The sequence below is a fragment of the Drosophila bipectinata genome, chromosome 3R (assembly GCF_030179905.1).
Source record: "Drosophila bipectinata strain 14024-0381.07 chromosome 3R, DbipHiC1v2, whole genome shotgun sequence".
Lineage (NCBI taxonomy): Eukaryota > Metazoa > Arthropoda > Insecta > Diptera > Drosophilidae > Drosophila > Drosophila bipectinata.
In genome coordinates, this window is record NC_091739.1 from 28,748,792 (window position 1) to 28,774,264 (window position 25,473).

At 44.7% G+C, this 25,473-nt stretch overlaps 3 protein-coding genes across 6 annotated transcripts; 2 read left to right on the plus strand and 1 right to left on the minus strand.

Annotated features, from left to right (window-relative positions):
* Window positions 1-4,879: 4,879 nt before the first annotated feature.
* Window positions 4,880-14,519, minus strand: LOC108119827 (protein abrupt). Of its 4 annotated transcripts, none has more exons than XM_017233219.3 (3): window positions 13,945-14,516; window positions 8,053-9,006; window positions 4,880-5,583 (listed from the first exon to the last, which is right to left on the minus strand). In XM_017233219.3, the coding sequence occupies exons 1-3, from the start codon at window positions 14,147-14,149 to the stop codon at window positions 4,928-4,930; spliced, it is 1,815 nt and encodes a 604-aa protein (XP_017088708.2). In that variant the 5' UTR covers window positions 14,150-14,516; the 3' UTR covers window positions 4,880-4,927. The 4 variants fall into 4 exon arrangements, with proteins under 4 accessions (XP_017088708.2, XP_017088706.2, XP_017088705.2 ...); XM_017233217.3 differs by having other exon boundaries at window positions 4,880-5,586; window positions 13,945-14,515; XM_017233216.3 differs by lacking the exon at window positions 4,880-5,583 and adding an exon at window positions 6,030-7,087 and having other exon boundaries at window positions 13,945-14,519.
* A 608-nt stretch (window positions 14,520-15,127) lies between these two features.
* On the plus strand, window positions 15,128-15,683 carry LOC108119748 (uncharacterized). The gene is made up of 2 exons (XM_017233071.3): window positions 15,128-15,262; window positions 15,323-15,683. The coding sequence occupies exons 1-2, from the start codon at window positions 15,247-15,249 to the stop codon at window positions 15,475-15,477; spliced, it is 171 nt and encodes a 56-aa protein (XP_017088560.1). The 5' UTR covers window positions 15,128-15,246; the 3' UTR covers window positions 15,478-15,683.
* A 138-nt stretch (window positions 15,684-15,821) lies between these two features.
* Window positions 15,822-22,328, plus strand: LOC108119835 (nucleolar pre-ribosomal-associated protein 1). The gene is made up of 2 exons (XM_017233230.3): window positions 15,822-16,382; window positions 16,436-22,328. Exons 1-2 carry the CDS (start codon window positions 15,917-15,919, stop codon window positions 22,225-22,227), a joined length of 6,258 nt encoding a protein of 2,085 aa, XP_017088719.2. The 5' UTR covers window positions 15,822-15,916; the 3' UTR covers window positions 22,228-22,328.
* Window positions 22,329-25,473: the final 3,145 nt, after the last annotated feature.

Sequence of the window (25,473 nt, forward strand, 5' to 3'; positions counted from 1 at the left end):
GCATTTCCCCCATTTTTGCATGGGTCTACCCAGAAAATTTGACAAAAAATCTAAAAAATATTTTGTTCCTGGATTTTGATGCAGATTGATAGAGAATTGATCTACAAATCATTCAAGGTAATCCTCTCAAGAATCGGACAACTATTGGCAAAGATATAGCTTTCGGTGTGGGCCATATTGACCTCTCAAGCATTTCCCCCATTTTTGCATGGGTCTACCCAGAAAATTTGACAAAAAATCAAAAAAATGTTTTGTTCCTGGATTTTGATGCAGATTGATGGAGAATGGATCCACAAATCATTCAAGGTAATCCGCTCAAGAATCGGACAACTATTGGCAAAGATATAGCTTTCGGTGTGGTCCATTTTGACCTCTTAAGCATTTCCCCCATTTTTGCATGGGTCTACCCAGAAAATTTGACAAAAAATCAAAAAAATATTTTGTTCCTGGATTTTGATGCAGATTGATGGAGAATGGATCCACAAATCATTCAAGGTAATCCGCTCAAGAATCGGACAACTATTGGCAAAGATATAGCTTTCGGTGTGGTCCATATTGACCTCTTAAGCATTTCCCCCATTTTTGCATGGGTCTACCCAGAAAATTTGACAAAAAATCAAAAAAATATTTTGTTCCTGGATTTTGATGCAGATTGATGGAGAATGGATCCACAAATCATTCAAGGTAATCCGCTCAAGAATCGGACAACTATTGGCAAAGATATAGCTTTCGGTGTGGTCCATATTGACCTCTTAAGCATTTCCCCCATTTTTGCATGTGTCTACCCAGAAAATTTGACAAAAAATCTAAAAAATATTTTGTTCCTGGATTTTGATGCAGATTGATAGAGAATTGATCTACAAATCATTCAAGGTAATCCTCTCAAGAATCGGACAACTATTGGCAAAGATATAGCTTTCGGTGTGGGCCATATTGACCTCTCAAGCATTTCCCCCATTTTTGCATGGGTCTACCCAGAAAATTTGACAAAAAATCTAAAAAATATTTTGTTCCTGGATTTTGATGCAGATTGATGGAGAATGGATCCACAAATCATTCAAGGTAATCCTCTCAAGAATCGGACAACTATTGGCAAAGATATAGCTTTCGGTTTGGTCCATATTGACCTCTCAAGCATTTCCCCCATTTTTGCATGGGTCTACCCAGAAAATTTGACAAAAAATCTAAAAAATATTTTGTTCCTGGATTTTGATGCAGATTGATAGAGAATTGATCTACAAATCATTCAAGGTAATCCTCTCAAGAATCGGACAACTATTGGCAAAGATATAGCTTTCGGTGTGGGCCATATTGACCTCTCAAGCATTTCCCCCATTTTTGCATGGGTCTACCCAGAAAATTTGACAAAAAATCTAAAAAATATTTTGTTCCTGGATTTTGATGCAGATTGATGGAGAATGGATCCACAAATCATTCAAGGTAATCCTCTCAAGAATCGGACAACTATTGGCAAAGATATAGCTTTCGGTTTGGTCCATATTGCCCTCTCAAGCATTTCCCCCATTTTTGCATGGGTCTACCCAGAAAATTTGACAAAAAATCTAAAAAATATTTTGTTCCTGGATTTTGATGCAGATTGATGGAGAATGGATCCACAAATCATTTAGGGTAATCCTCTCAAGAATCGGACAACTATTAGCAATGATATAGCTTTCGGTGTGGGCCATATTGACCTCCTCTCAAGCATTTCCCCCATTTTTGCATGGGTCTACCCAGAAAATTTGACAAAATATCTAAAAAATATTTTGTTCCTGGATTTTGATGCAGATTGATAGAGAATTGATCTACAAATCATTCAAGGTAATCCTCTCAAGAATCGGACAACTATTGGCAAAGATATAGCTTTCGGTGTGGGCCATTTTGACCTCTTAAGCATTTCCCCCATTTTTGCATGGGTCTACCCAGAAAATTTGACAAAAAATCAAAAAAATATTTTGTTCCTGGATTTTGATGCAGATTGATGGAGAATGGATCCACAAATCATTCAAGGTAATCCGCTCAAGAATCGGACAACTATTGGCAAAGATATAGCTTTCGGTGTGGTCCATATTGACCTCTTAAGCATTTCCCCCATTTTTGCATGGGTCTACCCAGAAAATTTGACAAAAAATCAAAAAAATATTTTGTTCCTGGATTTTGATGCAGATTGATGGAGAATGGATCCACAAATCATTCAAGGTAATCCGCTCAAGAATCGGACAACTATTGGCAAAGATATAGCTTTCGGTGTGGTCCATATTGACCTCTTAAGCATTTCCCCCATTTTTGCATGTGTCTACCCAGAAAATTTGACAAAAAATCTAAAAAATATTTTGTTCCTGGATTTTGATGCAGATTGATAGAGAATTGATCTACAAATCATTCAAGGTAATCCTCTCAAGAATCGGACAACTATTGGCAAAGATATAGCTTTCGGTGTGGGCCATATTGACCTCTCAAGCATTTCCCCCATTTTTGCATGGGTCTACCCAGAAAATTTGACAAAAAATCTAAAAAATATTTTGTTCCTGGATTTTGATGCAGATTGATAGAGAATTGATCTACAAATCATTCAAGGTAATCCTCTCAAGAATCGGACAACTATTGGCAAAGATATAGCTTTCGGTGTGGGCCATTTTGACCTCTTAAGCATTTCCCCCATTTTTGCATGGGTCTACCCAGAAAATTTGACAAAAAATCAAAAAAATATTTTGTTCCTGGATTTTGATGCAGATTGATGGAGAATGGATCCACAAATCATTCAAGGTAATCCGCTCAAGAATCGGACAACTATTGGCAAAGATATAGCTTTCGGTGTGGTCCATATTGACCTCTTAAGCATTTCCCCCATTTTTGCATGGGTCTACCCAGAAAATTTGACAAAAAATCAAAAAAATATTTTGTTCCTGGATTTTGATGCAGATTGATGGAGAATGGATCCACAAATCATTCAAGGTAATCCGCTCAAGAATCGGACAACTATTGGCAAAGATATAGCTTTCGGTGTGGTCCATATTGACCTCTTAAGCATTTCCCCCATTTTTGCATGTGTCTACCCAGAAAATTTGACAAAAAATCTAAAAAATATTTTGTTCCTGGATTTTGATGCAGATTGATAGAGAATTGATCTACAAATCATTCAAGGTAATCCTCTCAAGAATCGGACAACTATTGGCAAAGATATAGCTTTCGGTGTGGGCCATATTGACCTCTCAAGCATTTCCCCCATTTTTGCATGGGTCTACCCAGAAAATTTGACAAAAAATCTAAAAAATATTTTGTTCCTGGATTTTGATGCAGATTGATGGAGAATGGATCCACAAATCATTCAAGGTAATCCTCTCAAGAATCGGACAACTATTGGCAAAGATATAGCTTTCGGTTTGGTCCATATTGACCTCTCAAGCATTTCCCCCATTTTTGCATGGGTCTACCCAGAAAATTTGACAAAAAATCTAAAAAATATTTTGTTCCTGGATTTTGATGCAGATTGATAGAGAATTGATCTACAAATCATTCAAGGTAATCCTCTCAAGAATCGGACAACTATTGGCAAAGATATAGCTTTCGGTGTGGGCCATATTGACCTCTCAAGCATTTCCCCCATTTTTGCATGGGTCTACCCAGAAAATTTGACAAAAAATCTAAAAAATATTTTGTTCCTGGATTTTGATGCAGATTGATGGAGAATGGATCCACAAATCATTCAAGGTAATCCTCTCAAGAATCGGGCAACTATTGGCAAAGATATAGCTTTCGGTTTGGTCCATATTGCCCTCTCAAGCATTTCCCCCATTTTTGCATGGGTCTACCCAGAAAATTTGACAAAAAATCTAAAAAATATTTTGTTCCTGGATTTTGATGCAGATTGATGGAGAATGGATCCACAAATCATTCAAGGTAATCCTCTCAAGAATCGGACAACTATTGGCAAAGATATAGCTTTCGGTGTGGTCCATATTGACCTCTCAAGCATTTCCCCCATTTTTGCGTGGGTCTACCCAGAAAATTTGACAAAAAATCTAAAAAATATTTTGTTCCTGGATTTTGATGCAGATTGATGGAGAATGGATCCACAAATCATTTAGGGTAATCCTCTCAAGAATCGGACAACTATTAGCAAAGATATAGCTTTCGGTGTGGGCCATATTGACCTCCTCTCAAGCATTTCCCCCATTTTTGCATGGGTCTACCCAGAAAATTTGACACAAAATCTAAAAAATATTTTGTTCCTGGATTTTGATGCAGATTGATGGAGAATAGATCCACAAATCATTTAAGGTAATCCGATCAAGAATCGGACATTTATTGGCAAAGATATAGCTTTCGGTGTGGTCCATATTGACCTCTCAAGCATTTCCCCCATTTTTGCGTGGGTCTACCCAGAAAATTTTACAAAAAATCTAAAAATATTTTGTTTCTATATTTTGATGCAGATTTGTGGAGAATTGATTTACAAATCGTTTAAGGTATACCGCTTAAGAACCAGATAGGTATTGCCAAATATATATACCTCAAAGGGGATCATATCGTCTCTCCCATACATGCTCCACATATTGAAGGGATCCTCCATATTTCTCGTATGCACAAATGTATCATGGACAAATATTCAGCCAATTTAGTAACCATAGCTTACCAGTATTGTGCCTGTTCGAAAGCCTCACCCTCTTCCAAATAATAAGAATAATTTTTTGTAAAAAAGTTTTATTAAAATTCAACATCTATTACAAAGTAAATCTAACGCCACGTACATCAAACGATAAAAACTCATGGAAATGCTCTATCTAGTCAAGTGCCCGTACGCTTATTATGTATTAACTAAATTCTTTGGAATTGTTTTGGTTACGCCTTGTATTTGAGTATTATTGAAATCATTCCATTTTTGTACTTAACCGTCCTGTGACCTGATATTGGCTTGGATGTGCCCCTAGTGCGTCTCGCCTTCGACCTTCTCCTTCCACGAGGGCTCCTCCTTGGGATCGACATGGACTTCGCTGCCCGGAAAGGCAATGGTAGGCTTGCTATTGTTGGCTATGAAGGTGCGGGCCATCTCCTCGAGCGCTGCCGAGGAGCGACGATTGCAGTCGAGGGGCTCCTCCATCTCGTGCGCCCGCTGCAGTTGTTCCCTCTGCTGCTGCTGCTGTTGCTCCGCCGTAGCCTTGGCTAGATCGTGCAGATTCTGCACCATCTCGTGAATGGGTGAACCCTGGGCCAGAGCTTCGGGAATCACCATCGACGGCAGGCCCCCGAGACCGGCATGGTTGCGCTGAAAGACACCCATATTTTTGGTGCTCAGGTTGATCAGCGCATTCATCATCACCTTGTTGCGCTGGTAGTCCTTGCGCAGGTGCTGGCGGATCTCCGTGTGGCAGTGCTCGTTGTTGGTGACGATGATATCGCCGGTGTCAGTGGTGGTGACGCGCGCCTTGCAGTTGAACTTGCGGGACAGGTTGCACTGCCAGTACTTCTTGTCCTTGCGCACGTACTGGATGCCGAAGGTGTGGCCGTCGTGGACGAGCAGCGGCTTGCCCCGCTGGCTCAGCATGAACTCCAGCTTGCCCTCGAACCAGTGTTCGCCGGGTGCTACTACAAGACATACAAGAAAGCTGGTGAGGATCGGTACGGGGTTCGGTTCACAAGCACAAGCCGGCAATACCCAATTGAATGTCGCATAACCAAGACACAAGGAATCCTTCAAAGGTTAATCCTCAATGGTTAGTAATGCTCAATTCGATGGAGTAGTGCCACTTGCTTATCTCTATCGGATGGCTAATCTCCTCTTGGTTATGTTTGTTTGGTTTTTCAATGCCAGGACATACACGAATGAGCCCAATTATGTGTGTTTTTATGTGTTTCATGCAATCGACTTACCTGCCAGGATATTATCCCACTTATCTAAGGATTGGTTAGTTAGTTGGTTACTATTAAGGTTAAGGTTACCCAGTGACATACGCTCGGGGCTTCGAAACATATCCAAAATTACTCTGGTTAGCTTAATCTGGGATTCATTTCAGAGCGCCCACTCATGGTTATGTAATTTTTCTTTTGGTTTATCGGTTCGCATTATTTTTATCAAAGTAAACAAACTATGTACATTATTACTCGCCTTTTCGAATTAAATTCCAATTCAATTTTCTACTAAAACTCTAACTAGACGAAAATAAGTTACTCCTCCTCCTTCTGCGACAGGCTTACATGTTCTCCATCTTAAAGCTGTGCCTGCTGCTCGGCGATATCGTAATCGAGTTGATCACGTGGGCGGTGCTGGGATCAGGAGTTCCATCACCGCTGGCGGTCTCCTGCTGGGTCGTCTGTTGCGCCGGTTGCTCCTCTGCCCCTGGCGGCGGACTCTGCGCGTGCAGGGAGTGGCTACTCCGATTGGACTGCGGACTCTGCTGCAGCTGGGCCGGCGAGAGGAGCACTGGCCCAGATCCACCGCCCATTTCCATGTGGTGTTGCTGCGCCGGAGGAGCTGCCGGATTGTGGGGCGAGTGTTGCTGCTGGTGGTGGTGGGACTGCGGTTGCAGATGCATTAGATTCGGGTTGTGCATTAGACTTGGCTCCATGTGGGCTGGCGCCGCAGGATGGTGCTGCACTAACAGATTCGGCAGCGGCTGCCCCAGGTGATGGTGGTGGTGGTGCGGGTGATGCGATCCTGCAGTGGCGGGCGGCGGAGGTGGTGGTGGTGGCGGTGTCTGGTTGGCAAACATGTTGCTCACTCGACTGCCGTGCTGCAGTTCAGATCCCAGGTGATGCGAAGCCTCCGAAAGCGGGTAACCCGTCTGGCTATGATTGGGAGCCGCAGAATTGAGACTCTGATTTCCACTCGAGGTGGCAGCACTTGTGGCTGGCGCTCCTCCCGATCCCTGGCCGGCACGCATATGCGGCGCATGATTGTGCACTCCCGTCGCCGAGATGATCCTGCCCAGGTGGGTGATGCAGCGCGCCCGGCACATGCTGATCCGGTAGGACTTGCACAGCCAGTAGGTCTTCATGCCCTGCTGCGTGGCCACCGTGTTGTTGCGGTTGAATACGCAGTTGCCGTGGAGCAGCGATGTGGTGGACAGCATCACCATGTTGCTGCCGTCTGGTTCGCCGGCGACGAAACGGACAATTGTGGATCATTAGTGTCAAGTTCATCGCTGTGGCGCTTATGGGGTTGGTGTTATTTACAGGGGACTGGGTCGGTGGTACAAGCTAATCTGTGTGTTGTGTGTGTGGAGGTCTGTCTGCCACAGATCCTCCCTAGGTATGTGCTAACTAGTGTGTCTTAAGACTGTGCGGTTGTTAGGCATAAGAGGATATTTCTTTGAAGGCAGCCAATAAGCAGGTTAAAATTATTAAGTACAAACTTAAGCTTCTTAGTTTTTAATAAGCTTTACTACTGTTAGTTAGAGTGTTTTAAAATGTTTTACTAAAATTCCAATTGTGCTTTAAATTAAAATAAAAAAGGTGTAGGTATTTATCCGCCAAAGGCATATGAAAGGAGGAATGCTTTCTACACTTCTTAAAGAAAATATTGGCTATTTTAGAACAGATTTTGTTACTAAAACCATAATGAAATACTTATTCTTTTTATAACATTTATGAAAACTCTTTTATAGACCTCCTTATAAACGCTCTACTCTGTCATCTATTCATCTGTTTTTTTCAGACTCGGATCAACGAGTGAGTCTACAAGTCTGGCCTGGTCATGTGAACAATTGGATCTCAACGACAATCAAAGCTATCAATTGTTTATCTATCTTCGCCTTCAGTTGGAGTGCCTGTGATTAGTGCCTCTACCCCACATACAATAAAGCAGTACATATCCCTCCTCCTCTACAATCAATCGGGTGGCTCTGTTAGATTCTCCAGTCGAGGGCACTCCTGGATACGGGGCGATGTGTGCAGTGAGTGTGGGGGATGCGGATGATGTGAGCCAATGGATGCAATGATGGTGGATGCAAGCATAAACCCAGTCTTATTCAAAAAAAAACAAATATGGATGAAAGCCAAGCTACATGCAACAGAAACGTGAGAAAAAGATTTAGAAACTCTTTTGGCACCTACTTTGTGGAATGTCCATGTGGTTGGCAAAGTTCTTGGAGTAATCGTTGGGCATGTACAGCTCGTTGGGGTATTCGGTACCGGAGCCGAGTCCTGCAGCTCCATTGTTGTTAATGGATGATCCGGGACCGGTTGCACTGCTTGAGCTGCCGCTGGCTCCGCCACTATTGCTGCTTTTGTAGAAGTTGTAGTTCTCCATATTGAAGGGCGGTCCGAAGGGATTGCGCATCCCCGTCGAGGAGGAGGCCGAGGAGGTGAGGCTGCCAACACTGCCGGAGCTGCCGGCACCGCCGGAAGAGGGTCCATGGTGCGTATTCTCCGACTCGCGCTTCAGCCCGCCGAGATCGTAACGCGGCTCCACCATCGAGATGTGCGGAATGGGCGGCAGGAAGAACTCCTCGGAATTCAAGCTGTTTTCTAAAGCAGCTCCATTATCGGAATTTTCACCGCCGCCGCCACCCTCATTCCCGCTGGATCCGTGGTCCTTCAGCGATCGTCTCAGCTGCTTGCCGGAGTAGATGGACAGAGCATCGCTGCCAAAGTCCGAGGGCAGCGGGCGCTTGCCGGACGAGTATGGGTGGCTGCCCTCGTTGGAGGCTCTGCTCGCTCCACCTGGCGAGGTGGTCCTGGAGTGGCTTTGGCCCTTGGTGTCATTGTGATCCGCTTCCGACTTGCTATTGTTATTGCTATTAACGCTAGAGTTGTGATTGCTGTGTGCCTGGGGTGTATTGCTGTTATTGCTATTGCTGTTGGGGGACTCCTCCGCCTGGGTCTGGCTGGCGGACTTGTCCGAGGCACTCGATCCTGGCGAGGAGTTGGTGGCCAGGCCCTTGATCTGCAGCAGCTGCCCGATCTTCATGAAGGACTGCAGCTCCGTGTGCTTCACGTTCACCACGCCCTGGTACATGAACTCCAGCAGTTCCAGCATTATGTTGAAGCTCACATCTTTGAGTATGACTGAAAGGAACGGGGGAATTTTTTGGAAAATGTTATTATAAAATTATCAGAACCCATTGGAATATTTTCGGGAATGTTTTTATTTGGGAATTTTTAGAGAGTTCATAAAGTTAGTTCAGCGTAATTTGCTTGTTTACATAAATTCTGTGGAACGACAATAACATCAGTAGGAAAGGAGGTCACATTCGTAGTGGAGATGTTATCATCGAAACGTTCAAATACTAAATCAATACATAAAAACAGCTATGATAAGAAATCTGAAAACTTAAATATAAACTCAACAACAGCAGCAGCGCATTAGCACAGCCATACAGCCATACAGCCATAATTATAAAATAAGTAGCTTGCCATATCATCCGGCAGGCAGGCATCCGTGCTTTCGACACGGCCTAAGAAGCTGAGATTCCGCCGTACTACTACAGTGGTGCTCGATCTCTTATCTCTTGGTGGGGATAGGAGATCAGACTTAATAGTTCAAAACTTAATAGTTCCCAAAGGCAATTAAAACGGTCTGTACTTTTCAAACCTTCAGATCTACAGAGCGTAGAGACTATACATGATTGAGATTAAGTATGACGTGTGTTACAGACAGAATTCTTGAAAGTTTGTACCGAATATTTCATAGAGTTTTTAAAAAAGTATAGCTTATAAAGATATTAACGTGGCCATGACATATTGATCTTCAAAAACTATTCAAAAGATTTCAAAAACTAGTAACTAACTTTCAAACCTAAATGAAATTTTTGAAATCTAAACAATTAGTCATAAGGTGACTTAAGTAGAAAATACAAATAATATCTCTGGAAAGAGCCTCTCTGGTGTTTTCCCTCTCTAGACTCAAAAGCGAATCTTGAAAAACCCCCCATCTTTTTGGGTTTCTTCCCAATGTCTTGCCCCACTGTGCCCCAGCATCAATCTCTAGTTAAAAACAATATTATCTCTTGTTCTCAATAACAATTTTATTACACAAACAGACGTACACACATCCCGCTAGTAGAGCTGTGTGTAAGTATATTAATCCCCCGATCGGCAACAGACAAACTCGGTTGCTTAATCTGACCGTGCGACGACATCAATTGTGCCCTATCATTTGCCGTAGTCGTCATTACGGATCGTTTTGTCTCGCCTATCTATCTATCTGCGCCTTGGCATGTCCGTATTATGATCGGCGGGGTGTTCAAAGTTGGCGAAGATCAAAATCCGGGGTACAGTTTAGCACGCTTCGATCTTCGATTTGGGCTTACATATACTAGCTAGTGGCATTAGTAATGTTATCTCTTTGAAACAGCCCCTAGTAGTAGATACATGCCGTGCATCTCTTCCTTCGGAGAGATAAAGCCACTGGCCCTGGACCCAGACAAAGAGATCCACACACGCCGAATGCTTCTCCTCTCGAATCAATAAACCGTTTATGAGCCCCGGACTGTAGATAAACTTTGTCTAAAGTTCACGGAAATCGTGATAAATCCGTGTATGCTGCCCTGATAAGCGCCGCTCCAAATCGAAGTCGTCAGTACCCAAAAGTCAAATTCCAGCATCCCGGCGTGCTCACGATCGTCCATTGCTTAAATGTATGCCACTGGATTTAATGGGCTTGTGACCCGCGGTGATCTCCGCTGATATCAGATCCATCCCGAGAGCGGAGCGGCGCTGGGAAAGTCCAGCGATATCTTCCTTGTGGTGGCCGCTGCTTTCGATTTGTTCCACCATTCCCGAAGATCACGCCCACTCGAGTCGTTTCCACCAATCGAATCGCAGCCGATCGACTTTGAAAACAATTTTATTTTATGATTATGATAAATGTTTATCGAATCAAAACGCCACGGGCTACGTGGTGTTGTTGTTCGCCCCATCGAGTAGCGTGGAGTGCCTGGCCCCTGGCCCGGCTGCCTCATTTTGACAATGTCGTCGCACAAACATTCATAAATATTTGTTATCTGTGAACGCCATAATAGTCGAGTAGTCGAATCGAATTGAATCGAAGCGGTATGTCTTGCTGGTAGTGGTACTACAACCTGATAAAAAATAGACCCAAGAAAAGCCAACCCGGCACTGAGAGGGCTGGCCAATCGAGCCCGTACCGCCCCCCTCCGCCCAACTCTCTTTTGGGCCAAATTCAATGGCGATGTCTCCAAGACGAGGCCCAGGGATTAGCCCAGCTTAGCCGATAGCCAGCCAATATTTGTGGCTACTGGCTACTGGCTAGTGGCTACCGGCTGGCGGGGCCATAAATAACCCATTGTCAGCGCAAATGGCCAATAAAAGCATTTATGAAATTTTGTATGCTCAAAGTCAAAGTTTGATATAATATGAAGAGACCATAAATGCTTACGTACGATCAGGAGTAGCGATCAATGCGATCGATTGGGTAAGGCCAGAAGCGGAAATGACTGGAAGGGTTCCAATAAAGTCGATAATACAAACAGGCTTGGTGCTCAGATTATAATCCCTTCAAGGAAACCATGGATAAGCTTCTAAAATACTAACCCCCACTTTCCCATCTAATCTTTATGCTAATTTATTAAAACAGTTTATAAAAATCTCGGCCAATCAACCCTAATTCTGACATAGTTCTGACCGAATTAAAGTACTTTTGATTATCATTGGCAAACTTTTAAAGAGATTAGTCCACCAAAGTCCACCACACCCGAAAATGAACAATGTGCAGAGCCCCCCAATAAACATGTTGTGTTTACCCCCTTAGGAGTTTGGAAAAAATACTCGACGTCTTTGGTTTAGTCACGGCCTGGCAATATATTAATAACATTGGGAATTTAATATTTACGACAAGTCCATCGATCGATATTATATTATCTTTCAGAACCGTTTATGGCTGGTAAGCAACCGCAGCTATATTCGATCGCCTAGCTACTTGAAATCGGGAACGGAATCAAGGCGAAAATGGACGGAGGAGTGGGGATACATTGGACCTGGTCTTGCTCTTGGAGAGGCCCAATATCACACATGGCAATTGCTCCGGCTGGCACTGAGTTTGGGTGTCTGAGTGCGTTATCTAACGAGCAATAAGTTCAAAATCTTATTTTACGATCAAGAGTGATACCCAAACTAAAGTGGCTGGCACTAAACGCAAGGCTGATAAAACCCACTGGCCATAGACGATGTCCGTCTTGTTTATGCCAATAATAAATAGATAATTTTTGGAGGATTAGCATTGTATTGGGACTGAGATATAACCACTTGTCCGTTAGCCTAAAGTGGGGGGAGTGGGTTGATTTACACGAGCAACAGTTCCAACGGAAATGGAACCAATATGGCTAAGAGTTCTGGCATATTTTAGTTTCTTTTTTAGGACTTGTTTGAAGGTCAATACTGAAAGACATTATAACTATTGTTAGCATAATAAGAGAGGATCCTAAGAGATCTAAAGACAAACTTTAAGAACCAGCAAAGCTCTCTAATCAATATATGAAATACTCAAGTCTTCGTGTGACTGAAAGGGGGCGGAATAGACGAGGACTGGGTGGCGGGACCCAGTTGCTCAGTTGGGCAATAAATGATTGTTAAACGCGATAAAAAGATAAAAATATTTAGAGTTTTGTTGTTGGTGCGTGTTACACACAAGGTACATAGACAGACGTAAGCCAACATCGGGACCAACACCATTTGGCTTGTTAGCACCTCCATGATTGTTGTTGGCTGGTTAGGTTGGTGGGTGATTGTTGGTGTTCGACAGTTCGACTGTTTGTTGGTTTATTTTTAATAACTCTCGCCCCCACTGCACGCTGAACGCCTACCGTTATTTATAGGGTATATTAATATTCTTTATCTTTGGAAATACCTCTTGTAGCAGCAAACGATCGGTGGTGGGCATAGGTAGCACCTTTCTGCTGCTACTTGAAAAGATAAAACCTTATTTTTTATTGCCAGCCTGATCAGATAAAGCCACCGTGCAGCAGGCAGCCGTGTTCAACACGTCCGCGAACGAGGGCCCCCGGGCGATATGATATCCATGCGCCATATACCATATTTTCTATAGCGAGTTCTATAGTCCATTTGAAGTACATTTGATGAGGTCAGCAGCACAGCGACTCAGCAACGCAGATACGCACCAACCCAATCCCCAATCCCTGATCGGATCGAATCGAATCGGGCCTCGAACCGTGGACCTTATCATGGTGCATATTCGAATGCGTGCTTGGGTAAACAAGACCAAGTGTGTGTGGCACTGGAGGTGGTAGCTCTAGGCCTCCTGCAGGCCATAGACAAAGTGGCGGCGGAGGATTATCAGACCTAGATTCTGGGTTACTGTTGCTGTTTACTTTTAGATTTACAACCAGCGAAATCATTCCCGACTCCGGAGCAAACTCTTAACGTGCTGACGGAGGAGTCGTAGCTGGTGGTTGTAGGAGCTGGCCTGATAACCGCCGAATGTGTCATGGAATTTAACACAAAGGTTGATTTATATCTAAGCTGTTGACAACGGTGACGAGCAGACAGGCTGTCGATAAACTGACGGACATGTCCAAGTCCCTTGGGTGATAAAATGACCAGTACCCAGAGGGAAGTAGTCTATGCAGGCCTTCACAACTACAATGCATGCCCCAATTCAAATGTATGCACACGGAAATGCTCATACAATGTAATACAATGCTCAGACCGCCGAATAATTTTGCATTCGTTTGTTAACATATTGTTAATGGTTGGGATTAATTATAACCAATAGCACATCAACCACTTGCGTGGTTTGTTTTCGAAACTGGTACTTGAACTCCTGCTCCTGTCTGAAGCACCTTCAAGCTAAGGATTCTGGTTTCATGGGATGGTTCCTTAAGCTGGTAACCAACTTAGACAAACTGAAAGGTGGAGGCTAGAGATTTTTAATTCACAGCTCCATAAGACTAGCTGCCGCATCCGCATTTGCAAAAACGAAAAATGTTGACACATTTTAAGAAAATTAGTTAATCTTTGGATACTCACTAATGGGATGCTTGCAGGGATTCGTGGTAAAGATCTCCTGGAAGTAGGGACTGCATATGGCCAGCACAATCTTGTGGGCGTGGAGCAGCTTTCCATCGCAGGCCAGTGTCACATCCACCAGGTCGCCGCGGTCGTAGAGATTTTGGAAGCCGCTGGCTATATTGTCCTGGAAGTTCTTCCAGCAGAGCTTGAACTCGTCGTCCATGGCGGCCCAGTGAGACCGCTGGGATTACCTCTTTAAATCTTCAAGCTAATCACCGGATTCACAGACAAGAGATTTTCGGTGTTCTCGTGCGATTCTGTTTTTTATGGCTTTTGTTTATCCGCTTTGCTTCGTGATTCGTTCACTCGGAAATCACAACTCACGCGTTCTCACGCACTAATATATATTAATTATTCCTATTTGAGCCGGCCGTTGAGTTAAATATTAATCCGCGTTCACGCGCTTACGATCTCTAGCCGTCCGCGTCCACAGGCGCATTGATTTTGTTTTCGGCTCTAATTAACACTGTGTGATTTAAACATTTTTATCGCTGTTTACGTTCCGGCTGATAATGAATGCCCCGCCTCCCCGCCCACAATATGTTGGCTTTTCTCTTTTACCAACACTGCTTTATAACGTTCGATAGTTTTGCGATTTCAATCGTTCTCCGATAAGTTTAACGGATTGATTTAAATTAAAAATTAATGAAGATTAAGTTTGAAATAAGTGGTTGAATTTCCAAAGAAACTAAAAAATTATGGTTAAATATAAAACTAAAAAACTAAAGAGTAAAATATTATTTTTAAGAATGGACACTGAAAGCAAATCCAATATTTTGGTGTTGGTTGAAAAAAAACTATAAAAATTTAAATAAATATCATGTACATAAAAAGTCAATCCTTTTTATATCCTTTTGAAGGAATTAAATATTACTCGATAACGATTACTTTACCAATTAAATTTTAACCGCCAACTACAAAACGGTAGAAAAACTTTTGTGATAAGAGCTTATCTAAATTGGCAAGTTCGTAGCTTCGGCTCAGCCATATCCGAAAGGCTGTGTGCGCTTTGGCCATATTGCTAGGTTGGTTTCTACGGCGTTCACACAACCCGGTCGGAACCTACAAATGATAACGGACATGCCCATGGTCATAAATAACCCACTTTACATTTTAAACAAAAAGAGAATAAAAGTAACAGGGCCGCTTATCAATGAGCCATGAGTCGCTGGCACGCTAGTTTCAATTGGCCACCAATTTGATGTGCCTGATTTAGTGCTCAAAGAACTTTCAGCGAGGAGAATTCAAGCGTTCACCATAATGGGTTGTTGTTGCAGTAAGTGCTTTGGTTTACAAATATCTGCATAAACAATGATTACTAACAAACTGATTAAAGGTACTAGTAAATCGGTGGACTTGCCGCCGGTTCCACCAGCACCCGGCAAGCAGCGCTCCACTCTTCCCGAATTTCCCGTGTCAGGATCCGTTACCACTTCTCAGCCAGGACCAGGATTCAATGGAGTCAGCAATGCCGCTCTCGAGGACGACTAAAAGGAACTTTTATAAGTAAACAATTTTCAAGTGCTGAAAGCGATTACGTCGAAGGGAAAATTTTAGATTGCCAAATGGCAGATTGGATCATGAGTCATGGATCATGAGGGCTTGCCGGAATTGCTTCTGTATAGTCCGTAAAGTAATAGTTTTAGTAAAAAATTGTCTTTTATTGTTTCAAAATAAAATGTTATTTGTAATTTAAATCTAAATCTTAATCCTTTTGGTCAAAATATAGTTGCTTGTGCTATTTTATAATTCAAGTTTCGCGGCAAAATGGTTTTCACATTTTTCAACACTAGGCCAAATAATAGGTCTTTTTTTTAAACTCAAGTGCAGTCACATTGCTTGAATCCCAGCACGTGTGTGCGGGTGTTTTTTGTATTTAATTTTTAATTATTGCTTAATTTGATATATAAATAAAGGAAAGCAAATCACTATGGCCATCCAAGCAAACCGGCGGAAAAGGAAACATGAGGAGGCTGAAACAGAACAGCCGGACGACGGCGAAGTGGAGATTCCTAAGAAAATTTCAAAGGAGTCCGATACGCCGAAGAAAAAGAAAGATAAGGTAAATAAAAATGCAGAGGGAGCGGCAGATGAAACAACAGAACAGTCCGTAGAAACTACGCCTAAAAACAAAAAGGCAAAAAAACCAAAGCCGCCTAAAGGTGAAGAAGCGCCACAGGTGGCCATGGATGTGGAGGAATCCCCCTCTAAGAAGAGCAAGAAGCGAAAGGATAGAAAGAACACAAATAATGACAACGGTGAGGAAAATGGTCAGGATGAGGCGGAGATCAGTCCTGATTCCGGTATTGAACCAGAGGAGAACGCTCCAAAATTTCCAAACGACTTCAAAATGATGCATTTTCGCTCCAAACTCCGCACAAACAGCTTTATTACAGGTAAGTAGCAAGAAACTACTTTATCCATTAATCCAATGAACAAATATTTCCAGAGCTACGACACTTTCTGTACATGTGCACCACGCGCCCTAAAATCGTGGCCAAGTACATTGAGAAGCGCGGGAAACCTTTGGAGCTCGTAGAAGCCTTCGACCGAATCGACAAAAACAACCTTTTCCACGCTGATTACCTTACCGAGGCGCTCCAAAGGATTGTAATGGAGGTGCTCACCAACCAGAAGAGCCATTTGGAATCTGCCGTTTCCGCGTGCCGTTATTTCCTTAAAATCCACGGTGGAGTTCTCGATAGTCTCCTCCAGTCATCGCGACCAAGCCATCGTCGGAATGCTCTCAAACTACTTACGGCCATCGTTTGCATAGATCCGCAGCTGGGTCGCCAGGTTCTCAACTCCTATGACGTGCTCTCCAACGGAGCTGTGATGCAGCAGATGTTGTCGCATGCCAAAAACGACTACGAAAATGAGGATACAGTGCGCAAGGCGTATATACACTTTGTACTGGCCTTTCTGGTCGAGGGAAATACACTGCTAATACGAAATATCCTAGATCACGGCCAGTTAATTGGTGTTTTGGCCAAGGGATTGGTCTATGACGACCATGTCACCGTGTGCGTGGTACTAAACGCTTTAAGGCAGTACGTTTTGGAGAACCCTGACATCCAAAAGACAAAGAAGGTTATTGTTTTCGATTTGGAGTGCTGCAAGAACCTACGTCGCCTGTACGATTGGGAGGGACCAGAAGGGCTCAAGGTGTTCTTCAACAGGCTGAAAGCCAGCAAAAAGGTCGCCCCTAACCCCCAGGATGCTGAGGCTGTCTCGGCAGCCGTTCACGAACTGTTGCTTGTACTGCTCACTTCCCGGAAGCACGGAATCTGTTTCGATGCCATGACCCACTACCGCCAGAAGCAAAACAAGATGCAAGGCAAACTGCTCGGATCCCTCTACAGACCCTTCGACAATCCCCGTAAAACTGATCTGGTCATCAAGACATTAACAGCCTGTCCCGATTTGGGTCGCAATACTGTGAGGAATGTATGTTGCTTGCTGAGCCCCGCAAGAACCGCCATCGCAGACATGGATAAAGTGGCTTTGTTTTTGGCCCAGATCATTGATGCGGTTCCTCCCACAGCCCTGGGTGCCGCCTTCAACAAGATGACTCTGACTGATTTTAGTTTTTGGATCAAAGACCTGTGCCTGCCGATTGAAGGACTGCTCCAAATTACGAGTAAAAGTTATCTGAATAACCCAGACTTCAAATTGAGATTGGCGGTGCAGAAGTTGCTCTTCTCCATGATGCGGCAGTACAGCAACTATGTTCGAGCCATAGCCCTCCGGGAACAGTCGAAGAAGGCCGGAAACTCGCTGCGGAAATTTAAATTTGATCTTTTGAACCATCTGCTAGTTAGTTTTCCCACGATCGAGTCAATCCTGTATTCTCTGTTTTTGTCCATCAGGCAGCAGCAGAACAAGGATGAGGTTGATGTCCTGGAGTTCCTTTCGGTCACCCTGGACTTGGTGCTGCTTATGTGCAAGGAGAACCGAGCGTTTGTGAACAAAACAAGTCAGATTCTAAACTACTTGAATGTCTTACGACCCTTGTACGAAACTGATTTTGATCATCTCGACCAGCCGCAGGAACTGAAAAAGATCGAACTGGAATTAAAGTCGATTAGAACTATTCTCTTGCTGTTTCCCCGATCACTTAATCCGCAGGAGAAACTCTTCGGCAAGGTTTTCACATCTTTTATCAAAGCGTACATGCTGGAGGATGTGGCCATTAAATCAGAGGCGGGAAACATTCTGCACCAACTCTTCCACAACACGGGACTCTTCGATTCCTGTGGCCACGAAATAAACATCTGGCTGGAGGCCCTCATAGGATTCGAAGCCGAAACAGTTTCCAATGTGAAGAGCATCCTGGTGACCATACTTTGCTTGGATTGGCGGCAAATTCAGCTACCAGAACTGGCCATTGCAGGGACCGCTACTAATAACGAGAACCTCAGCAGACTCTTTGCTCAAATCGAGCAGGGTCAGACCGTGCAGGCCTATGTTGAAACTCTGACCCTAAGTAAGATGATGCCCCTACTTCTTAAGGGAGTGGCCATCGAAGCTCCCTATGATGCCTATGTGGAGCTGGTCTTTGTACTGCTGTTTCATTACCACAGTCAGCCGGAGCAGGTGCTCCAGCTTTATAGCACTCATCTGGAGAAGTACACAGATTACATGAGGAGTTGGCTGCCGTCAAGCGCCGGAAAAGAGAAACCCAAGAAACTTCCATCCGCCATTGCCGAGAAGTGGCCATTGTTGAAGCAAATGCGCAAGGCTTTTACTGAAGAGGCTGTCCAGCCATTTGACCAAATTTTCAAGGTGGAGACTGAAGACAAGCACTTTGAATTGAAGTTAAGCGAGGGACAGACTCTGCTCTTGCATCCTAGTCTAGTTAATCCCCGACGCAACATGATCTACGTCCAGGACCTGCTTTTCGTTTTCACGCATTCTTTCTCCAGCCAGCGATTAAGTAAAGTTCAGGCTGAGCTCGTCGCCGACTATCTTATTAAGTTCCTCCAAATAGCTAATCAGGCGGATGATGGCCGGGAGGAAGCTTTGGGAGACGATGAACAGCAGCAAGACGAAACCCACACCCATAACTTGCTCCACTACATTTACAACATTCGCTTGGGCCAACTACATCCCACCGAGCTGCTGAGTGTAACCAGTGAGGCCCGTTTGAACTACGTGATCTTCCTGCGCCGTTTGACGGAACATTGCCGCACTTTACCTCGTTTTGAGACCTACATCTCCAACTACCGCCTGCATTTGATCAAGGCTTTGGAAATTGCACTGGATTCTTCAGAGGACCAATGCGACCATCCACAGCAACTTGTGGAGTGTGTGGCTCTGGTGGACGCCTTTGCTCTGAACTCCAGCGAATGCGTTCAAATACTAGACCTCCTCACTACCAAACTGGAGGCTAAAGACTTCATCACGAAAACCAAGCCAAATCACTACTTTGAGCTGTTACTGCGCCTGCTGGCTCGCCTGGTTGAACTGAAGGAGCCCGTCGACTGCCACAAATCCTTCAAAGTACTCCTCAGCTTCTACAAGGATTTCTGTGAGTTGCATGAACAACAGCTGGAACCTTTGGAGGTGGCCCTGTTGCAGTTCCTCACCAGCTATCACCACCATTTGGCAGCCTGTGATGACGACTTCTTCGGGTGCTTCTTTAGTTCCACTAGGAAACTGAGCAAATCGGCCATTCGAATGGCGAGTTTGCTGCTGGAGCGACAGCCCAAGTTGGCCGAGAAGTTCGCAGAACTGCTGCCTAGTAACATAGAGCAAAAGGAACTGGTATATCCACTTCTGGACATAGCCCTGACCAAGGACTATCAACTACCTCATGCTGTGCTCCAGCGCTGCTACCAGACCTACAAAAATGGCTTCATGAAGAGCATTGAAAAGCCGCAGAAGGCAGCTCTCATCTACCGGGAACATCCAGAGGCCAGTGCCCTACTCATTGCCCTGTGCATGCCCAAGTCCGAGTGCCTGGATTACTGCCAGAAGCAGTTGAAGCTCGATTCGGTGGAGCTCTTCCAGGTGCGAGTTCTGCGAGAGATCTATTGGCAGGCCTTTGGGGCAGCCAAGGATGAGAAGCAACAGGCCACCATCTTTGTCAACTACATCAACCTCAACGTCCAACTGCTGGCTCTGGACTTGAAGAAGCAGGCCCTGGACTTGGCCAAGCTGCAACAAATATCCTGGAACTGTTACGAGTGGTGGGAGGCGCACCACAAGGCCCAAGAATCGCTTCCTCTGGACTGGAGTCGTTTGCTGGGGAATCCGCAGTGGTTCAATTTCTGCAAAAGCTGCTTGAAACTAGCTCTGCACCTTGCCGAGGAGCGCCTTCCGGTGCAGGATCAAACCAACGGTCTAATCCTTAAGCTGATGGCCTTTTTATGCAACCTTATGTATGAGGATTACAAAGAGGAGGCTCAGGGCGAGGAGGATGCCTCGCCTGCGCTGCTCTACGAAATGATCTGCACTCACTCCTGCTGCTTCGATCACCTCCTGGGAGGCGAGAGTGAGACAAAGACCCATCTGCTGCAGCTGATGGAGACGCTGGCCAGAAAGGGACCCAGTGCCTTGCAATCCTCCCACATCCCCGTAATTCTTGGCTCGTACCATGCGAAGCTTTCTCCTGCGGATCGTTACACGCTCGCCCTGCTGGAACACTACGAACGCTTCGAGGTGGGTCTGGAGCAGTACCGCCCCTTCATCTGGGGCGAGAGTGCGGTGGCCCATTACGCCCTGCGGGCTGCGGACGAAGACGAGAGAGCTCGGCTGCAGCAACAGGAGACGAACGTGGCCCAGGTGCTGGCCTTGATTGTGCGGGAGACCAGCGAGTACACCATAGAGAACTTCCCCATCTGGAGAAGCCTGCATGCCAGCCAACAACTGCCTTCGGTGGAGTTCATTAATCCGGCTAAGAAATCGCAAAATTTCGGCGACAATCAGCTCGAAAAAATGGTGGAGCAGGGCATTTCGGAGTTCCCCCAGGAACTGCGGCGCATCTGTCCAAAGAGGGAGAAAATATACGAGTCGTGCTACGATCCTGCTTTCCTGCTGCCCCTGATGATGCACTGCTTCGCTCCGGAATCGGTGGTTTGGGCTCGCTGGCCCGTGCAAAATGGCTTGCTGGCCATCAGCTTCTGTGGACTGTCCTCCCTGGACAAGGACATGCGATTGGCGGCGGCCAGTTGCCAGCAAAGGTATCGCGCCCACTTTGAGCTCTCCAAGTTCTACGAGAAACCACTATGGACCCAGGCCTACGACAATATCCAAGCTGGATTGGCGGAGCTGAGAACCTCGTGGCTGGCCCAGACGAGAACCCACGGCGGCACTCCCAGAGTACCCCTGATCCCTGCCCTGTTCATTGCCCAGAGCTTCAACCTGAGCACAGAGCCCACCCATCTGCTGTACAAGCGCCTGATGATGTACCTGCGACTGAAGCAGAGCTTCAACTTCCAGACCATACCGGACTTCAATGTGTTCTTCTACTCCCAGGAGACGGAACACCAGCAATACCGCGAGTTCATTGTGGAGCTGCTGCGGTGTGGAATCAAGTGCAGCGCCGATCTCTTCCTGCTGGTGTCCACCAACACGTTCAAGGTCCTGCTCGGCTTTTACGGATCCAGTTTGGCCACGCTCGAGACTAATCTGCTGCTGTTGTCGGTGCTTTCCACCTGCGTCAAGATTCCCGGTGCTGTCAAGATCATGTTGGAGCACGTGGGCATTCTCTCGTGGCTGGTGGGCGTCATCCGCGACACGGAGTTCCATCAGTTCGACATAATCGAGGGCATCATTAGCATAATCAACAATCTGTGGTATGCTCTGGCAGCATCTCGCTCGGAACTCCCCGACTACGACCAAATCCAACTGCGTTTGCATCGGCTGGTGCTGCAACTGCTGCCCAAACTCTCGCCAAGGATATCGGTGCCTGGAATGGGACGCTTGCTGAATGTGCTGTGGAAGACGGGCTCAGCCAGTGGCCAGCATCGGTCTCTCTCCTCTGAGCAGTTGGACGTTCTGCTGGAGTGTCTCTCCCGGCATTGGCCAGATCTGCTGCCAGGAGTGCGTTATGTGAAGAGCTACGGTGGCCTGGGAGCGTGTTCCCGATCGGAGTACTGCAACTGGCTGGCAAACGAGCACCAGCTAGAGGTTCCCGCCATACTGGCCTTGTCCAGTCTTCGCGAATATGTCGGCGATTGGTGGCAGGCACACAACGCAGACAAGGATCAGAGGCAGCTGACGGAGTCGGCCAACTAGGAAAGCTTTTATAAAATTATGTTCGCTAAGCTGAAAATTTGTTTTTATAGAATTTAGATATGTAATAAAATGTATGCAATGAAAATATAAAATCAAACCATAATCCATGCCATGCGAGTGATGATTGAGAGAAGCTCTTAGCGCCGCAGCCTGACTTATTGCCGCCGTAACTCATGGGGTATCAATATTTGTGGGAGTCACTCGCAGATGTGTTGAAAGTGAACTGTCACGTCTACGGGGCTGCTCCGCAAACCTCGTCAGCCTTCATTAGTTTGGCCCGCAGCATATGACAAATTACGGGCCATCAACATAACAAAAGATCGGCTTAAGTCGAACCTGAAAAAAAATTAAGTAAAGAAAATCCAAACAAAAATAGCTTGTGTATGGCAAAACCCTTTAGTGTGTCTTTAATTTGGCCAATCGGTTTTCACACGCAGCACAAGTGGGTGTTCCCCTGCAGCACACCCCGTCCCTGCCACATCCATCCGTGTGTGACCCCAGTCGCCACCTACAATTTGTTGGGTCAACAAAATGTTAATCATCCGAAAAGGCTTAAGCCAGAGCCGAGTCAGAGTCTCAATTTCTAATATTTAAAGCAAAGTGCGCAAAGTTGACGCAACAGTCGGACGAAAATATTCACAAGATTTATGATTTTACTAGACGCCTCGAAATCTAACGAAATCTTAGCCATTCCGTTACATAAAACCCGGGGCTGGGTCCCGTCTAGAGTTGCAGATGGAGCTCTGGGACTCGACATAATTGATTGATATTGCTTAGCGTTTTGTTGTTTATGAGGCGGACGTCATCCCAAAACGTATCAAATGTATCTCTTTGGCCCAAAAAATATAGTGGATCGCATAAATGTATAAATTTGATTAGCCCGAGGCATATACATGGGAGTATAAATATAAAAACCAACAAATGATCTGAGAAATCAACTCATATTAGCTCACATAATGGATCGTCTTAATATGGGTTGGTTGTAAAACTTAATTGGCTTAATTAGCTAAAAGAACTTAAGTTATAGTGGAATAATATAGTTTTTTACTTGATTATTATTTAAGCCATAAACTTTATTTATTTAGAAAATTATATTATAAGCCCCTTTATAATGATTTTCCCTGGGAACTTCGCTGATTTCCCTAAAGGTCTCTGAGATTTCACTTCAGACATCAATCAAAGTCCTTCAAATAATTTCATGGGTTGGCTGGCATTTGAGGTGCCCCAACCAACACTTTCAATCATTGTGAAAAATGAGGAAAAGAAAACGGATTGCCATGGCATTGAACTACGCACAATGGGTCACCCGAAAAATAGAGTTCAAAAGGTCAGTCAGTAGCCATCGCAACAGCAGCTGCCAGAAAGCTAGAAGACAATACTGGAGATCCCATCGATATGGCCTCCTTTCCAAGGCGTGGCATCCGATCGACGGCCAATTAAGCGGCTGTCAAATGATTGATTTAGCTTACTTAAAAAGCCATTTGGTCTAATCCGGAACTGACAAGGCCCCAAACTGACCGAACTGACAAAAATAGTGTAACCGAAGACCCCAAGCAGCGACAACTCCCAATAAAAACATAGCCAAAGTGGATGGATGCATATGATTATCCGAAATGCGTTAGCAAATCTTTTCTCGGGTTTCGGAGTGTGTCTCCTTCTCTGGAGATTTGAGACTGGCTGGCTGCGATCGCTCCTCTGTGGCGTTCATATTTCACACCTTAAACGACAATCTACGATTGCTTTTTTCGACTATTTGCATTTTAAATTATTGGTCTGGCCCTCATTGACACGTTGATTTCATAGCTCACAATGCCATTGTCTTATGTCAAATGTATGCAATTTATACAAATTTATTTATAAACAAATTTCTCGATTGTTTTGCCAGTTTGCCAGTGTCCCATTTATTGAACTCGCTGCTCTTTTTGCTATTTATGATTTCATTTGCTTTTTTCCACTACCAATCATAAATGCCTGCCAGAGCTCCCTGGACAATCAAGTGTCACAATAAAGCTTAGCCCCAGGCCACTCCGATGATCGTTTGCTCAGATGGATGACTTTATTATGCGGTATAAAAAAACCTTTTTATGCATATATATTTTATATAAAATATGTGCACAGTAGTGGGAAAGAGGCGTGGCAAATTGAATCAGGTGGCTAAGGTCATAGGCAGTTACCAGTTACCGGGGCTCCAAATTGCGGCTAACCTGAGTTGTGGATTCAGGCTTCACCTGAGATGATCGGATGCCAATCCGTAACCACAAAACTCCATTAGGAATCCAGTTCACATGGCTGTTTAAAAAATACATATAGCTATGGGTTTCAATTATGGTGGCACTGGAAAGAAATCAATCTTTAAAAACTCTTTAATATAAATTTTAAAGTACTTTAAAATAGCGCTCTAATCTTTGATACATTTAAATTTATATATTTTTTTCTAAAATTTCAGTAGACGCTTTTCAACATTGTCTCAGTGTTTCAGGGCAATACATCAACATGCTAAATGAGCGATCCAAATGGCCTGCGGATCGTCACGTTCGGCCTCCAGTCGGAGGCATTTGCATCATGTTACCCAGGTAGGCGGATAGATGGGTACATACATTGGAACATGGGTAGGCCATGTCCTGGCCGCAATCAAAATTTGTTCAGCATACAGAGCAGCTAACTGCTTGGCCTCGGAAAAGTCATTGGGGAAAATTGAAAATTTGGCAGACGGGGGTGGAGAGAAACGCATGCCGATCGAACATGAAACAGATGGAAAAGGGTGCAAACGGATTCAAAAGCTCACTGTTGTTTCACAGTCGGCGTCGAGGCGTCTCGGCATCATTTCAAATATCAAAAGTCACGACGACAAAGAAAGCTGGTTTGCCTTTGCCTCTGGTGGGTTTGGAATCCCCTCGGATGGGTTCAATGTTTAGTTTTTGGCTCGCTTTTGCGGCTTTCTGTTGGTTTGTGGCAAAGCATTTGGCAAATAATATGCGCCTAAGAGATGTGACTCCAACACCGACTCTCCTCCCGGTGGCATGTGGAGAACTTGTCCAACTGCCTGGCAATCTTTTTTCCCATTTCCCATTGACAGCGGATGAGTACCCAGTGCCCTCCCCCGCCGATTGGTAATTTTTTATGCAGGTTACCCAAAAGGTGTTATGGCACTAGGCAGTGTAATTTGGTAATACCCGAAAAAGGTTATTAAATGCGATGGCGAATTACTTATTTAAATTAAGGAAATTTTTGTGGCTTTTGAGTTAT

Coding starts and splice junctions, on each gene's coding strand:
- LOC108119835 (XM_017233230.3), top strand. CDS start 15,917: ATGGCCATCCAAGCAAACCGGCGGAAAAGGAAACATGAGGAGGCTGAA. Junction 16,383..16,435: donor CACAAACAGCTTTATTACAG/GTAAGTAGCAAG, acceptor AAATATTTCCAG/AGCTACGACACTTTCTGTAC.
- LOC108119827 (XM_017233216.3), bottom strand. CDS start 14,149: ATGGACGACGAGTTCAAGCTCTGCTGGAAGAACTTCCAGGACAATATA. Junction 9,007..13,944: donor TCCCTGCAAGCATCCCATTA/GTGAGTATCCAA, acceptor CGTTCCTTTCAG/TCATACTCAAAGATGTGAGC. Junction 7,088..8,052: donor CCACATGGACATTCCACAAA/GTAGGTGCCAAA, acceptor CCGGCGAACCAG/ACGGCAGCAACATGGTGATG.